Raw genomic sequence first — 15,830 nt, forward strand, 5'->3', positions numbered from 1 at the left:
TATAACCTCAAGTCAGATGGTTGTGTGTTTCTTTCTGAACGAAGTACGACCTCACCAGCAAGCTGCAAGCTATATTAGATTGCAGAACCTCCTGTGTGGATGAGTGCTGGACTGAAATTGAGAAGTTTCTTCAAAGAGGTCAGGCATGAGTTGGGTTATTTTCAACAGCAAGTCAAAAAGTTAATGAAAGGAGAACAACAACAAACTAAACCTGACAAATTCTCCCACAAACCTTGTTTCTCTAATGTTTCTCTCATAATTCTCTGAAGAAGTAGTGTGTGTCAATGATGTCCCTGAACACTGTTTCTGCCAAGTTTGGAGGCGATTGGAGGAATGGAGATTCTTGCAACTCCTGTACTGCAGGACAGGGGAAGTAAGAGCTTAGCCGCCGGCATTAAAGAAACTCTCCACCAGGGGGCAGACGTGCTTCTCTTTGATTGTAAATACGAACACAGAAACAATTGGACACTATACAGTATGTCTTTAACCTCGTAAATAAAGTTGGATTTGCACAGAAATTGACATGGGAGCTAAAAATGTTTATTGTATCTGGCTGCATCTGAAGTTACATGACTAAATACACAGTTCATTATTTGTTTTTAATCATTTATAGTCGTTTTTCTTGCTTGTTAAAACGAACTGATGAGCTGCGAATTACTTTTAAATGAAACCCCAAGTTCCTGAACCAACAACACATGTTTACAGCTACCAGTGTGGCTCATACTGTATCAGCTTTAGTGCTTTCCAATGGTCTATATTAGGCTATAGTTGTTGCCATTTTAAAAACAACTCATTATTATTGTTAACCTGATCTTGATTTATTAAATGACTTTGGCCTGCATCTTTGCATGAAATGTGCTGTACAAATCAAGTTATTATTATGATAACGGTGACTGAAGTTGAACTGTGTGTGTGTGTGTGTGTGTGTTCTCTTCCTCCTCCTCCCCCCCCCCCCCCCCCCCCTCCCCCCTCCCCCCTCCCCCCTCTCTCCCTCCACTCTGAGCTGCTCCTGTATTGCTCTCTCAGCTGGTGCTGCGACCACACAGCCGGGCTCTGCGCTTGTATTTTGGTACTTTTGGTGAACTTTTCCTTCCAGCGTGCGGCGCATTGCCCATCATCACCGCTCAGGAAGAGTAAGGAGATCTGGGTTTACCTTGCTGCTGCAAAATGGACTGAAAGAATAAGCTTTACCCAAGTGTGGATACTTAGGAAACTACCAGTATTTCTGCAGAGAAAGAGAGAGAGAGAGAGTTGAACAACCACCATGGAAGAAGAAGACGGGCATCATGACAACGGCATCCACGCCATGAAGGACTCGGACCGACAACAGCGGCTTCGGCTTTGCGTTTTAAACGAAATACTGAACACCGAGAGGGATTATGTTCGGACTCTGCTCTTCCTCCAGTCGGTAAGATTTGACACTCGCTTTCATGTTGCATGTTGATGCCCTCCGCTCGCGCTTACATACAGAACGCGACGCCGAACTCCATCCGTACATCTGCTCATTTAGCTTTGTTTAGCTAATTTTGCGAATTATCTTACACGATATATGATGTCGAATGACGGATTATAAAATAACATGTTCGGGTCTTTAATTCGGCATAGATTAAACACTCAAATCAGGACATATTAAAAGAAATGTTTAACTTTTATCACCGACAAGGCTACAATTGCCCCACTCGCTTGAGTACACACAGCAGAGGAAGTTACTATAAAACAAACTGCTGCTTGGTGGGTTGTACAACAAAAACAAAGACCGAACATTTCTGCTGTCTTCGGCGTGGTTGTAGAGAGATCCATGTGTGTTGCGGGTTTGGTGTGACTTGCCCTGTCTTACTTTGAAAGCTGTTAATATTATTCAAAGGGTTTTGCAGAAGTTAAAGGCATCTTTGCTGCAGGGTCGCGGCCGTTGCGTGCCGTTTCTCTGCATTCACACATCCTGTTAGTGGCGTGCACAGAGCTAAGACAACGAGTCCCCATTTGCTATCTCTCTCCTCCTGATATTATCTGTGAAATAGTGCCTCGGTGCCGCCGGCTATGATTTCCTGAATAGACATTTGAATGCTGTGTGTGTGTGTGGGGTGCTCTCACCTCCCCATTGTGCGCACAATTCACACTCGCTTTACAAATAAATAGATATTCATGAGTATTCAGCGGCACCCCCTTTTCCAGGTACAGATAAGAAATCATTGAAGCAATTGTTCGGGTCTCCGAGTCACACTTTCGGACGCCGGCGGCAATCGACGATGAATGGGCGCCCTGGTCACTTTACACGCTCCTTTCAGCCACAATCTACGGGCTCCCCACCTGCAGCACAACATTCAATATGTCACCTCTGTCTGTCATCTTCCTTTGTCCCCCTCCTCCCCCTCCTCATCGTCACCCTGTCATCTCTGTCACTGGCATGGTGCAGGTGGTTGGGTGTCAAGCTGCAGAGCCACTTGTCCTACTGAATGATAACACTTTTTTTTTTTTTTGCCAACAAAGCCAATGTTTCCTTGACTGGAGCTATATTTACTTGACAGCCATAATGTGGCTTTATTGTCATGCTTTATTGCTTGCTGCTGTAGGGTAATCGCCCCCTCAGAAGAAGGTCATGGTCAGCTGAAAAACATCACCCTTCAGTTCAGCTGGCAGGGCAGACTCTTGGAAAAAAGGCAACATTTGCACTGAATTTGTTCTTTTTAAAGTTGCAGATTATAGGTTTCTTCTTATGATCATTGTAATGATTCTGTGCATTCCCCCCCCACCCCCCGCATTTTAACATCTGGTAAGCATTTGTCAAATGTGGTCACGGCTCCCTCTTTCTCTTGTGCTGTCATGTGCGTGCACTTCCTCAAAGTCATTTGCTCTTGAAATAATTCTGCACATCCATGCACAGACAGCTCATGGTAGTGTCATGAAGGTTATGTGTGTAGACCCTTTCTCAAAAGTGTTACCACATGACGCTGGTTTTAGATGGAGAATGCAGCCAGAACGAGAGGCAATTTAAATTCAACTCTCGCATGCAGCTCATTTCACCTTTTGGGGCCCGATCTTGGGTCTTGGTGGCCCCTGCTTCCTTTTCTCTGTGCTTATCTTGTGTTACAAGATAGAGCAGGCAGCAGCAGGACACGGCTCGACCTCCTCCCCCAATCCGATTGTTGCATAATGATAAAGACTTAACCACCAAGATTCAGTCTTCCTCAGGTGCTTTTTCCTGGGCATGCATTGACGCTGACAGGCTCAGATATAAGCTCGCACTGTTTCCCATCAGCATGTTGGCATCTCTAGATTTAATCCTTATTGATTATGGAGTGGAGACAAGAGTGGAGTTTAAGAGTGAAGTCTGAGAGGAATTCTGCTGCCAGTCGCATCTTTCTCTTACTTCCTCATGTGTTTTTTTCTATAAGTAAGTTTCTAGCAGTATTTTTGCACACATGCAGTTTAACCCTTTCCTACACTGCAAGGTCATCTTTAGATGGATGCACCTGATATGCTTTATTATTTTGTCTCATAGTCGATGTGACTATATTATTCTTTAACGTGTGTTCATGCTTCGTATCTGTTGTGTGCAGATGTCTCCATTCCAAAGGTGGCATCAGCTCCTGCTCACTCACATTGTCACAGAAATTCATACATGTTTTACAAAAAAACAATAGAGAAGTGAAATCACTCCAACCCACCCACCCAAATCTCTGCTAATCTTCCCCCTATTCTCCATCCAGGGTCCTTCTCAGCCTGCCTCCCCATCCCTTCAGTGAGAGCCAAAGCCTTGCTGCTCCTCCTCCGCAGCACAGTCAGCAGCATGCCGCTCACTGTGGGGTTGATAAGGGAAGTCTGGCTGCGGAAGCTTGGAACATATGGTTTGGGTAAAGATATAGAGTGGTTTGGGGTGAGGGGGCTGGGGGGTTACTGCTGGAGATAACTAGTCCCTCATTGTGAGGGGGCGTGGTGGGGGATGAGAAGTGAATGAGAGCTTTGAGTCAATCTCATTGTGTTGAAGGGAAATTCCACCCATGGACACACTTATCCTATTTCACAGTGCCAATGTATAATCTGGGATGTTTCTTGTGCTCATTGAATAGATTTGATTTGAATTGTGTTACATTTGGCGCTTGTGGTGGACTCACCCAACCTGCGCTGTCTGATTTTATTTGAAGTACTACATTTTCCAGAAACCTTTGTGACAATGGGTGGAATCTGATTGATCGATGGTTTATTACAAAGTCAAAGGTTAGATCCGTTGCTTTGTGAAAGTGAGCTGCAATTTGTTCACATACAATGCGGTTTGAGGCAGTAATGCGACTTTGATTCTAATCATGATCTGATTGAAATCATCACAAGTTGACGTTGGTGTATTCTGAGTAAGAGGCCTCAGAAGTGAAATTTGCGGGAGGAATTACTCAACCATGTAAATGCTCCGATGACACCAGTGTTCTGTGCATGAAGTTTCTCACCTGGCATGCGTTCTCTTGTAACGATTGAGCCTTAAAAGTGAATCGATGAATTAACTTCAAGATGAATCTGACACTGTTTTGCTCTATGAGGCCAAATCTGACCTTTAAACCGAAATCTTTTCTGCTGTTATTCAAATCTGACCAGTAACCCACAGGAAACTGAAAAGTACTCCACCTTCCAACAAAACAGGCCCAGAAATGTAACATGCATCACCGCAGCCACTCATGGTTTCAGTCACCCCCTCCCCCCTCTGTTAGGTACCTGATGTTTTGGTTTGTTCTGTGTCTTGTCTGGATTTTCCCCTCAGGTCTAGCATCGGAACTGAACAGCAGTTAATTGAATGGTAGCCCCGCCATTGACCGCCCACATCACTCTCTGTTGCCTTATCACCGGTTCACTTTCCACTTCCTTTTGTGGCCCTCCAGCAAGCCACCTAGATCTTTTTAGTTTCCTACAGCATCGGGTCCCGATCGCAACGATTGCAAACGACACAACAAAAGAGACGGCTATCCGGCTTTGGCATCTCGCGGCCACTCTGCATGTCACTCATCCCCTGGCAATGACCAGTGCCAATGAGCTCATCCAATGTGCCGGAGGGAATCATGTTAGGGTGGTGGGAGGAGAAGAGGTGATAAGGGGGTTGGGGCGTGAAAAGAGGGATTAAAGGATTCATTTTGCTTTGTGCTATGGCTGACAATCTTTATAATCTATTGCTGTTCAAGCAGTCTCAAGTGGAAGCAATCTCTCATTTAAACAAGCTTCTTCGATGGTGATAACTGCTCTTTTCAAGCTTTGCGGGGAAACATATTCCCCCCTCCCTGTGTTTGAATAGTGGGAATTTTCTTTGGGGCAGCGCTTCGTTGACCTAATCTGGATTTTCCCCACCATGAGCCGCCAAGATGAAGGCTATCAGTGACGTGAATACGCTCAACATTCATCAGGGATTTTCCTTCAAAACCATGAAAATGAGACGTTTTGTGTTTTATGATGACATTGACCCATAGTTTTATGCGTCCTGCCCGCTAAAGGCAACACTGGAATTGTGTGGCCAATAGGTTAGTCAGCTTTTTGACCCTCATGTCATGATTCTTTGCAGAACTAGTGTGAGAGTGTGTGACCAGGATGGCCATGTCAGTGCTGTGGGATAATAGGATACATCTGGATCTGCTGCCCTCTGCGACCTTTGCTTTGGCCACACACACAAGTGCCATTGCACACACGTACACATTTCATTTGGAAGTGTGTTACTGCGCATGAATTATTTGTCCATGTCTCAGCAAAGTGGCAGTTTCTTTCACATCTCTCTCACTTCTTTCAACTGTTGGAGACTTTGTTGCTCACCTCCAGTTGCTGTTCTCTGCACAAACAGGATGACACGTCTACACAAAGACGCACACATACACACACACGCACACACACACTCACACACACACACACACACACACACACACACACACACACACACACACAAACACACAGACACATACGCACATGTTCTTAACCAGTGGAAGCAAATCTGCAGGAAACCGCTCAACGCTTCCTCTACAAAGTTGAGTGCACATCTACCTCTTTCTTCTCTCTCTCTCTCTCTCTCTCCCCCCCCTCCATCTCTCCAGCCGTCTCCGCTCAGTGGGAAAGACCAGCATCAGGTTTCCCTGGGCTGGGGGTATAAATAGCTGCAGTTTGTAACTCTCATCATGGCCACAACGCCGGTGGTTTCAGCTCACTGCGACCTCAAGTGCGCTGCAATCATACGACAGGCCCACATACTGTATACAGCAAGCGTGGCGCACAGATCAGCTCGTGCAGTCTGAACAGCAGGCAGCGCGTTTACAGCGGCAGCCTGCTGGGGCTTTATTGTTATTGGGCTTTAAACTTTCTGCCAATTAAGAGATAGGACACAATCTCATCATGTTGCTTGTAACCCCCTGAACTGTTGAACAGGTGTTAGAGGAGGCATGAGTTCGAGACAAGAGCCAACTCCAATTTCTACCCTCCCATCCAAATATGTTATGGTAGATTATATGTTTCATATGCTCCACAATTTGGGCTTTTTGCCAGCTTTTGGACAGATAAACATCATTACTTCTCTTAAGCATTTTGGTTAGCAGCTTATGTTTTCATCAGATTTTGAAGATAGATGGGACTGAACATTCTGAGGCATTGCAGAATATGGCATTTGTTAACATTGCAGGCCAAGCTATCCCATGACGGACTATCAACAGATGCAGTTAAGCCCAGATATTGACGCACATCTGGAACATAAAAACACTACATGCTTAGACCGGCTTCACTTATGGCATCCCTGTACATTTAGAAACACGGCTAGAAAAATGCAGCCCCAGGACTTTGTTTTTTTGACATCATGCCTCTGGGTGTTACAGTGGTTTAGACTTGTTAAGTTGAATTCCTAAAATTCTCCGTGCAGTCGCGAAGAAGTGGCTTATCAACGCACATGACTTTTAAAAGGCTCCAAGATTAAGCTGAGAAGTGACATTTACCCCCATTTTATGTAAAGCTGCACTGTGATACTGTAGTTGTAGAGTGGCAGTTGATGTACGATAAGGAACACGTTGCCTGGAACGTGATGACAGGGTGCAAAGGCATCCAAAACATTGACTTCATAAATGACCAATACACTGTATACTCCTCTATATTTAGACCTTTCTGTATACTGTTTTATGTGTGTGTGTGTGTGTGTGTGTGTGTGTGTGTGTGTGTGTGTGTGTGTGTGTGTGTGTGTGTGTGTGTGTGTGTGTGTGTGTGTGTGTGTGTGTGTGTGTGTGTGTGTGTGTGTGTGTGTGTGTGTGTGTGTGTAAAAAAGTGCTTTTCAACAGACCGACACATGATACAGAGGGTGACCTGGTCTCCATTGTGAAAGCGCAGCAACATGAGATTGCTAATGTTCCCTTTCGAGATCATGACCCAAACAAAGTCAGTACAAGTACTTAGTCCGGTTGAGAGTCACTGGTGCCTTAAATTTTCTCTGGCGCTTATTGTTTGGGCTGATGGGAAGTTTGGGAGGAAAGCAGTGGCACTCAATTTGGAATGGAATTACCTTTGCCTTCCCCTGGGAGCTTCCTATTTTGTTTACGAACAGAGGCTGCGAGCTCACAATGTTTGTTGGGTTTGTCAAGCACAACCAGATGTGTGGCTTCTTTTGAGGGTCAAAGGTCATTGCAGAGAAATTCTACACACTGAAACGACTTCAGAACAAGAATACCTCCAGAATGAGTGTTTCGTTAAGATTGATGCCTTGACGATCTTGCAATGTTAAAGAAATGTGTTATATCCACACGCTCCTTGTTAGAGGTAACGAGGTGTGTGGACTTTGGAATCTTACTTATGTCAAATATGTAAACAAGTGGGCGTCGGCCTCATAAATTGCTCTTGCCACAGTCATTTTTACTCATTCATCTTGATGAGGGCCAGACCACCTAATCCTGCATGTAGCAGACACAACCCAATGTTTGAGACAATCAGCTTGTCAGTCTTCAATAGTTTTAGTATGAATAAAATGATGTTGCAATGTGTTGGAATCTGCATCGCATCCATCTGGTGTGACCCAGACTTGACGCTGAGTTCCAGTCTTTTAATGTCAGCCAACTTTCCTTGGTCCTCTGGAAGACGGCTCATGTGTTGCAACAAAAGAGGAAAGTGTGCTTTGTTTGTTGCTGTTTTGGGTAAACATGGGGCCTTTCTTTATGATATTTAACCGCTTATGTTATATTGATCACAGCTGCTGATAGATTGCTGTCTGCATCGAGATGCTTAAGAGATTTTAATCTAATGTGTTTACATTTTGACAAACTAATACAGCATATTGAATGCTTGAGTCATACATGCCTGAGCTGTTAACGTGACGAATTGTTCACACTTGCTGACGTAAAGCTTCTTCAGTGGTGCTGCTACAGTTTTTAGGGGTGTTAGCAGGTGTGATTCCTTTGTTTGAGGTTTGTCGTTCAAGTTTGGCACAGGGCTTTGCTCTGATGAACTATTGCCTACTAAAGTTTCAAAAGTTGAAACTAATATGTGTTGTTAGTTGCTGTAGTGACTGCCAAATTGAGAAGTTGGTGCAGAATGTAGGTCAGCAGCATCAGGGTTTCCTCGGCTGCAAATAGACTTTTAGTGAGGAGGTTCTGTCCAGCTGCTGTCTAGCCTGCCCTGTCCGTCTGTCTGTCAGGTAGGACAGATGGGGCAGGGGGTTCTCTTTGATGGACAATAAGACAACACTTTGCTTTACTACTACCACCTGTGTGTGTGTGTGTGTGTGTGTGTGTGTGTTCAATGCCAGGTGTGGCACATGTACAGTATAAAAGTAGATTTCCTGTTTAGTGCACAATGCACAATGAAATACAAATGCATGTACAGTAATATGTGTGCTTGCATTTCCTATGTGGTGTGCTTTCCCTCATAGAGATTAAAGGCCTCAGCTGTCTCTGTCAGGTTGTGTTAGAAAAACTAAACCTCTTTTGTAGCTTTTTTGTGCAATTTGTATTTATTGAAGCAGATATTGTCATTGTGCATACAGGTGTAGGATATTTTGGAGATCATTTTTTATATAGAAAGAGGGAGAAGAGGAGAGAGAGATAGAGAGAAGGGAGGAAGGTTGTGTTATCCCTACTATTGTTGTTGAACTTTATACATAGACCCTGAGGTAGAGTACAAGTGGGCTGGAGTTGCAATGATGTCATAGGGTACATACAGAACTTACAGGATGATGTCAAACAGCAATGTAGGCTAGTACAAATAGCATCATAGGTTGTGATAGAGAGAGAGAGAGATAGGGGAGAGACAAACAAGAAAGGAAAGAACCAGAGAGATGGCGTCCTACCCCGAAACCCCACCCAACCCCACATTCATACAACCCTGCATTCACACCCCCCCCTGGCCTGGACTGCCTGAAATGCAAAATAAAATGATAAAATAAAATAAAAAGGAACTGATCTGTGTTCTGGTATTCAGTCACTGGTCTGGCATAGCCTGTAGATCTGTGAAATAGAGAGGAAAGGTTGCCATCTCTGATAGAATTTATCAGTGTGGTTCCTCTTTTGTAACTTTTTAACAAGATTTGTAACTTTCTGAATTTGACAGTTCAGACCCAACTGGTGTGAAAGTGTGTGAGGTCTTGATCTCTCTCTTTGGGTCTTATTTACCTTTTGTGTCTGCATTTACAGCCCCTTGCTACACAGTGAGTACCTTTAGAGAAAAGAAGTGAAAGTTGTGTAAAGGGAGGTTTAGATCATTTTTCCCAAACTAAATTGTGACTAAATAACAAATCATTATAACAAATGATTCCATTTAGTCTCATTTTGAAGTGAAGTTAGTATCTGAGGGTGGAGTTTTTGCATCAGTTAATGAGAACGTCTTTGAAAGTGAAGATTTGCACTTCTCTGCAGCTCAGTCAACACTCTGATCCCGTCTCTGATCCCCGCGTCTGTCACCACAGAAAAGCGCATGTCCAAGTGTCCAGATGGCCTCTGCAATCTGGCCCGTGATGTTATCTCCAGTGCACCACATGTCAGCCCTCAACAGGACAGCCACTTAGAACAAGCCCATGAATTTATCATGATTATTAAATCGTATGGAAACTAAATAATCCTCGTGAAGAAACGATGGTATTGTGGCAGCATAGCATCGCTCATGAATAATGATAGAAATGTGCACTGAGGATAATTGCAGCACAAATGGCTGTAAATATTGTGAACTGTAACACAATATCTTCCATTGTGCAAATATGCATGACATTTTATTTTTATCTATTTAAATCTTCTAGATTACGTGTATGGGAGTGGGTACTTCCCTGTTTTTTGTTCCTATGTCCGTTTAATGAATGACAGAGGTAATGAGATTTAAGAATATGAGTCGAAACATGAAAAAGGTATTTATAACAGATTAATTGTATGTGCAGCTGCTGGGAAAGTAGAAGTGCATACATATAGAAAAGGCCAAAGTGAAAAGTAAGTGTGAAAATTCAGTGTAGCGCAATTTTTGCCAGTAAAAACAGGATGCGCTCTGAATACAGGCCACGCTTCATGATTACAGGGACTGAGGTGAAGTGAAATGTGTCGCCCTCCAGCTTAGATGGTTGTCATCATGCCAAGTTTACACATAAGATCCTTTTGTCAATTTACATTTCCGATTTACTCTTAACTGCTCTTCAGGCAAGAGCTGAAACTGCAATTTTCCATTTTCGGGGACAAACCTCTCAGGATGGTTAATATTTTGTGGCAGCATTCACGATATTGACAAATTTTTATAGCAAACCCTTACAATCTGATTAACTATATAGATGTGCCTCAAACAGTAGAATTATGACCTGTCCTTTTACTTTGGAAGTACAGCAACATGCCCTTTTCCAAGCAACAGTTTGATGGCTTGACTGACGGTGCTCTAAGTGTCACTGAACATTGCATATCACACATTTAACTGCATCATCCATTTGTGACTGTAACACAGTTCGACATGGGCTTGGTGAGCAGGCAGTCTGAAACAGGAAGTCTCTGGTCCGGTCCTGTCTGTCCATCCATCCAGTCTGTCTATGTTGGAGACACTGCCTCATCTCCTGTAGTGTCGAGTTTCCACCCATGTGAGCCACTCAAAGAGCCCCGACGTTTAAAGTCCTTTAAAGCGGAAGTGAGTGAGAGCGGGGGAAAAAACAGGACAGGACTCAAAGAAGACTTTGTGTTTTTGGCAATTGGCGCTGCCAAAAAGAGTTCTCTTGAAAGCGAGAGGGGACTGATGGGAGGGTAAAGGGGGAGTGGAGGCAGTTTTTTGGAGGGTAAGGGAGAGATGTGAATTAAGGCTTCAGAGAGAAAGCAGTCTGCTAAGGTTTGCTGGGGTCCCTCATTGTGGCAACCCCATGGGCCTTTCTCTGGCTCCACTGCCACAAAGAGGGGGTTTCTTTATTTATTTATTCAATTTCATGCCATGTCCCCCTTTTTGGCCAGTCACTCCCATTTTCTCCCAGAAAGCCACCGTTAAAAGAATGCATTGTTTTTTTAAGTTGTTGTTTTCTCCTGGATGAGAAGGGGCAGCGGGTTGAGCACTGATGTACTGAGAACCTCGCTTAGAAAAAGTCTGGAATCTGTGGATCTGTGACTCAGTTTGACTTGTTTCAGTTTGGTAGGTGTGGGAAATGAGGCACATTAGAAAGGGCCTCGCATGGTCCGCTGGAACCCCCTGACAAGTGTTAGAGCTGTGCTTGATATACGCCGCCTCTTGTGAGTTATCTCTCCGCCTGCACTGAAGTGAGCGAGGTAGCCCAGCATTGTTGCTGAATGCAGATGGTAGCCATGGGCAAACAGGAGATGGGGTAGTTAGTTACACTTCAAGGCTCTCTGCACGTCTTGAGTATTTCCTTTTCTCCTGTTTTGCATCATGTTTAGGAAGCTTGGTATTAGAAAGAAAGAATACGAGACGATTTCCGCTCTCAACAGTGATTTGGAGCTCATAAAGATGTACCAGACCTAATTGTTTGTCATGATACCAATGATCAAATGTGTCCGAAAGTACAGCATCTCCTCACATTCATCAATCTGACCATGGCTGAATGTAAACATAACAGATAAAGGGATCCTCCCCCCAAGTGACTCTCATGGCAACATGGTAGCGTGACAGAAGCTCCAACAGCTTCGACTCCGTGTGATTGACTGCACGGCTACATTACTCTCACTTATGCAATCTAACCCAGTTTGACAACAATGGCAACTCTCCACGTCTCTTCAGTCGTTTCCCTGCAGATTTGCTGCTTTTTAGCCATGTCAGTGTAGAGTTTCCCACTTTTTGATTTGACAAGACGGCATTTGATTACAAAGATGCAGACGCTTGAATGAAGTTTGCAGTGTTGCATGTATTTGTACATTGGAGAATGTCTGTCTTTGACTTGGACTAACATTTTGTCTCAAAGCACATGTAACCTCAGGTAGATGGCTCTGATTTGGAGACAGACAAGGCAGACGTGAGGTCAGCAGGACTTTAACTCACTGTCCGGTCAAGCGGATGTAGAGCCTGAACTAGCATATGGTCCATCTGGATCTTCACACCTTACTGTCTGGCCCCTCTTCGCTCTGGTAAATCTCAACATTTAGCAGATCCCCCATTCAGCATGTGATCCTTTGGCTGTCGGTCATATGAAATGACGCCTTAGTCTGTTCCTCGCTGCTTGGCGCTGATCGTTCTGTCTGCAGTGAGTCTTCATCATACCAAAGGCTATTAGGGCTGAAACAGAATTTGTGCGTAATCCCATTTCTCTGTGTCTGCTTTTAAAGATCCTGCGTTTGTGATGCTGTTGCAGAGAAAATATAACAAATATGAGACAATAGTGACAAGTTATTTGATCATCAGTTCATAACAGTTGTCATAGGCTGCATTAGGATACATGCTCACTCATGACGGATCTAGTGTGCTTGTGATGGAAGACAATCTGGAACAAAATTCTAACAGCGTCTGGAATTTAGGACCAGAATCTGTGTTAACCAACCAGATGGATGAGGACAGACACACAATCTGACATGCATCAAACTTAACATCTTTACACACACATATATACTCTCACTCATACACACGTGATCTCTCTGGGAGTAAAACCTATGTGCTTAAAAAGTGACTGTGGCGCTTGTGTTTTTTTTGTGTGCTGCTGCAGAATCATGGCATGTTCCTCAATCTGTGCCTAGGTTCAACAATGCATTCCTTCTGTTTATAATATTGCTCTCATCGCACAGTTTGCACGACAATGTCCCTTGACAAAGATCACAGTTGAAATTCTTTTGAAACGGTACTATGCACGGGTCTCCAGCTGATTTCAGTCTGCTCTCTGTACAAGCACAAAGTAGCAGGCGTCTCTTCAGTTGATTTCCGTCAGTCACGCGCACTTCCTTTTTCACAAAAGCCACCATTTCCTCTCCAGAAACAGCGTGCTTCATTCTGCGCCGCTGTTTATTTATCTTCCTGCTGTGTTGAACCGCTGAATATCTGCTCGAGAAGAGGGGGAGAAAAAAAATCTCATCAATGATTTGGCCGTCTTTATAGAAATGGTGGCCTTTGTTCCGTCTCTCTGCTGTGTTTTCACTTCCTGTTTGAATTGTTTCCCTGTTTGGAATTTTGAACATGCCCTCAGTCTTTTCTTTCTAAAGAGTTTGAGTAAAGTGGACGGTGACTCAGCTTGGTGCAAGTCCCCACCCCAAATCACACTCTCTCACACCGCCATTCAGCAAGTCAGTCCCCCGTGGAAATCTGAAATTTGCGGCCTATTTGTTTCCCCCATCAATCCCAACACTTTTTATTCATATTCACAAAGTTTAAATAGATGACAAACAAACACAAATGATATGCATAGATGAACCTTTATTTTCTTGAGTCACTAGGCATTGCAATTTCTGACACATCATCAATAAGCCAGTCTGCTTGTTGTGGAATGAGTTTCTCTGCTTCCTCACACACCATTTCAATCATCTTTGCAATTCAATTTGCATTGAATTCTGCTGTCGTGGTATCGTGAAATGCTGGAGGGAGTGGCCAGTGGCACGTTTGATGACTTGTATGTAAACTAATTGACTTCTACGACTGTTTGTAAATGAGGGGAAAGGAGAGGGTGTGTGTGTGTGGACCTGTGGAAATGCTAATGAAAAGCTAACAGGCTTTTGTCTGGGAAGTCAGGGTCATATAGAACCGGCTCTCACTGTTTAAATTATAGCCGCCGGCCTCTGCAATGTCCCACCTTTATTTAACGTGTAAGGGCCTAAACATACCAGCGCCTTCTTCTGCTTGGCTGCTACATTTTGACCTTTTACTGGCCAATCATTTCGTGGGATGCTCATATCATTAACATAAAGTTTCCCCCGACATGCTATGCTTCACTACAGCAGGTTGAGTGTCTTAGCCCAAGCTTAGACATTTTTTAATAATGGTGGCATTTAGCTGATACCTGCTTATTCCTGTCGGGATTAAGTAGTTTGCTGCCAAGGGTTTTGCTGTTATGAAAAGGGCTATAGTGCGCAGGCTTTTAAAGGTGAATCAAATGAAGAGGAGGGGAGTGAAGCAGGAACTGATCTAGAGCAGGCAGAAGAAGGAAGAGAGTGGCATCTGTTTGCACCTTTGCAGCGCTTGTGGTTAAAGGTGTCAGTTAAGTGGAACTGGCTATGTAATGACTTGTGTTGACGTGGATGTCACACATATTCGACTGTATTGGGCCGGTTTGAAGTCTGTGTCATCGTTTGGTTGCTGTCGTTGGATCTCTGCTTGTCTGGAATTGAGTGATGCCGGGTGACTTGGAAAAAAACATTACATGCACATTAAAACTTTCCATTAAGTCGATGTGTTAATTCCGCCCCAAATGTCATCTAAATATAAATCGATGTTACCAACTGCTCCATCAGTTTACAACCAGAGTAAGGGTTTTAGAAGCTGATTAAAAAAGAAGTGACATTTGTTCTCCTCCATGTGTTCCTTTCACTCCACAGTCCAGACACTAATCAGTCATTTGTGATTGTAACTGCACTGAATAATTTCTAATCTAAGTATAATGACTTGTGACTGAGTTTGAGAGCATTAGTGTGATCCACTATTCTTTATAAAGCAGATTACAGTACATCACTGTTCCCACACATCTCCAATACTCTTATAATTGTTGTTTTAAGTAGTATCATCGCTTTTCCCTAAAGCAACTGCCTGTAAGACTGTGGAGTGGGTTGAACAACGAATGAAGTTGATATTTGTCGTTGTCAGGGGGCAGCACCAGTGCATTAAATCTCCACAACACACACAAACACCGAGCTACCAGGCAGACACTCAAAGGAGACGTTTTCAACCTCTGACTGATTACTGTATAAAGTCATATAGCAGATTTTTTATTTTTCACTCTGAAGTAATTACTGAGGTCTGCAGCTCGGTGACCTCATCGCTGGCTACGGCCACGTGTGTGTTGTGTGACGATGCCTGTGTTTTCCAATACACAGAGCTGTGAGTCAGCTCTGTGTATTGGAAAACAAATTTGTGTCGTCTGACCAGCTATTATTAACACGTTGTTTATCGATGTCATCAGGCTAATCGCACTATTTTCGGCATATTTTGCACACAATCAAATGTCAGCGTGTTTGCCATGATTATTCCAAATCAGAGCTTGTCATAATTGCTTTCACTTTAAAAAGAAATTATGATTATAAGAAGAAGAGTGAGTGAGCTGACACACACTCCATTTCGTCAGCAATGTCTGAAGGTGTGAGCTAGATATCATGAATCCAAGAGAGAATTAGCACATGTTCCTAGCTGTAGACATTGTTAGGGCCATTATAAATCCACACCAAACTGTGCTATATTAGAACACTGAAGATGATGTGTAAGGTAAGCTTGATATGTCGCATCCTTCTTAACAGCATCTGCTTAATCACCTC

The 15,830-nt window shown here is 43.6% G+C and overlaps 1 protein-coding gene across 1 annotated transcript in view; it reads left to right on the forward strand.

Moving 5' to 3' along the window:
- The first annotated feature begins 997 nt into the window (after positions 1-997).
- prex1 (phosphatidylinositol-3,4,5-trisphosphate-dependent Rac exchange factor 1) overlaps positions 998-15,830 on the forward strand; it is a 77,175-nt gene continuing 62,342 nt past the window's right edge. Inside the window, exon 1 of the mRNA XM_076159273.1 lies at positions 998-1,408. Coding sequence (XP_076015388.1) covers positions 1,265-1,408 — 144 coding nt within the window. The 5' untranslated portion in view covers positions 998-1,264. The remainder of the gene's footprint in view (positions 1,409-15,830) is intronic.

This window comes from Genypterus blacodes, unplaced genomic scaffold (assembly GCF_046128005.1).
Source record: "Genypterus blacodes isolate CSIRO-AG114 ecotype Tasmania unplaced genomic scaffold, CSIRO-AGI_Gbla_v1 ptg000094l_1, whole genome shotgun sequence".
NCBI lineage: Eukaryota > Metazoa > Chordata > Actinopteri > Ophidiiformes > Ophidiidae > Genypterus > Genypterus blacodes.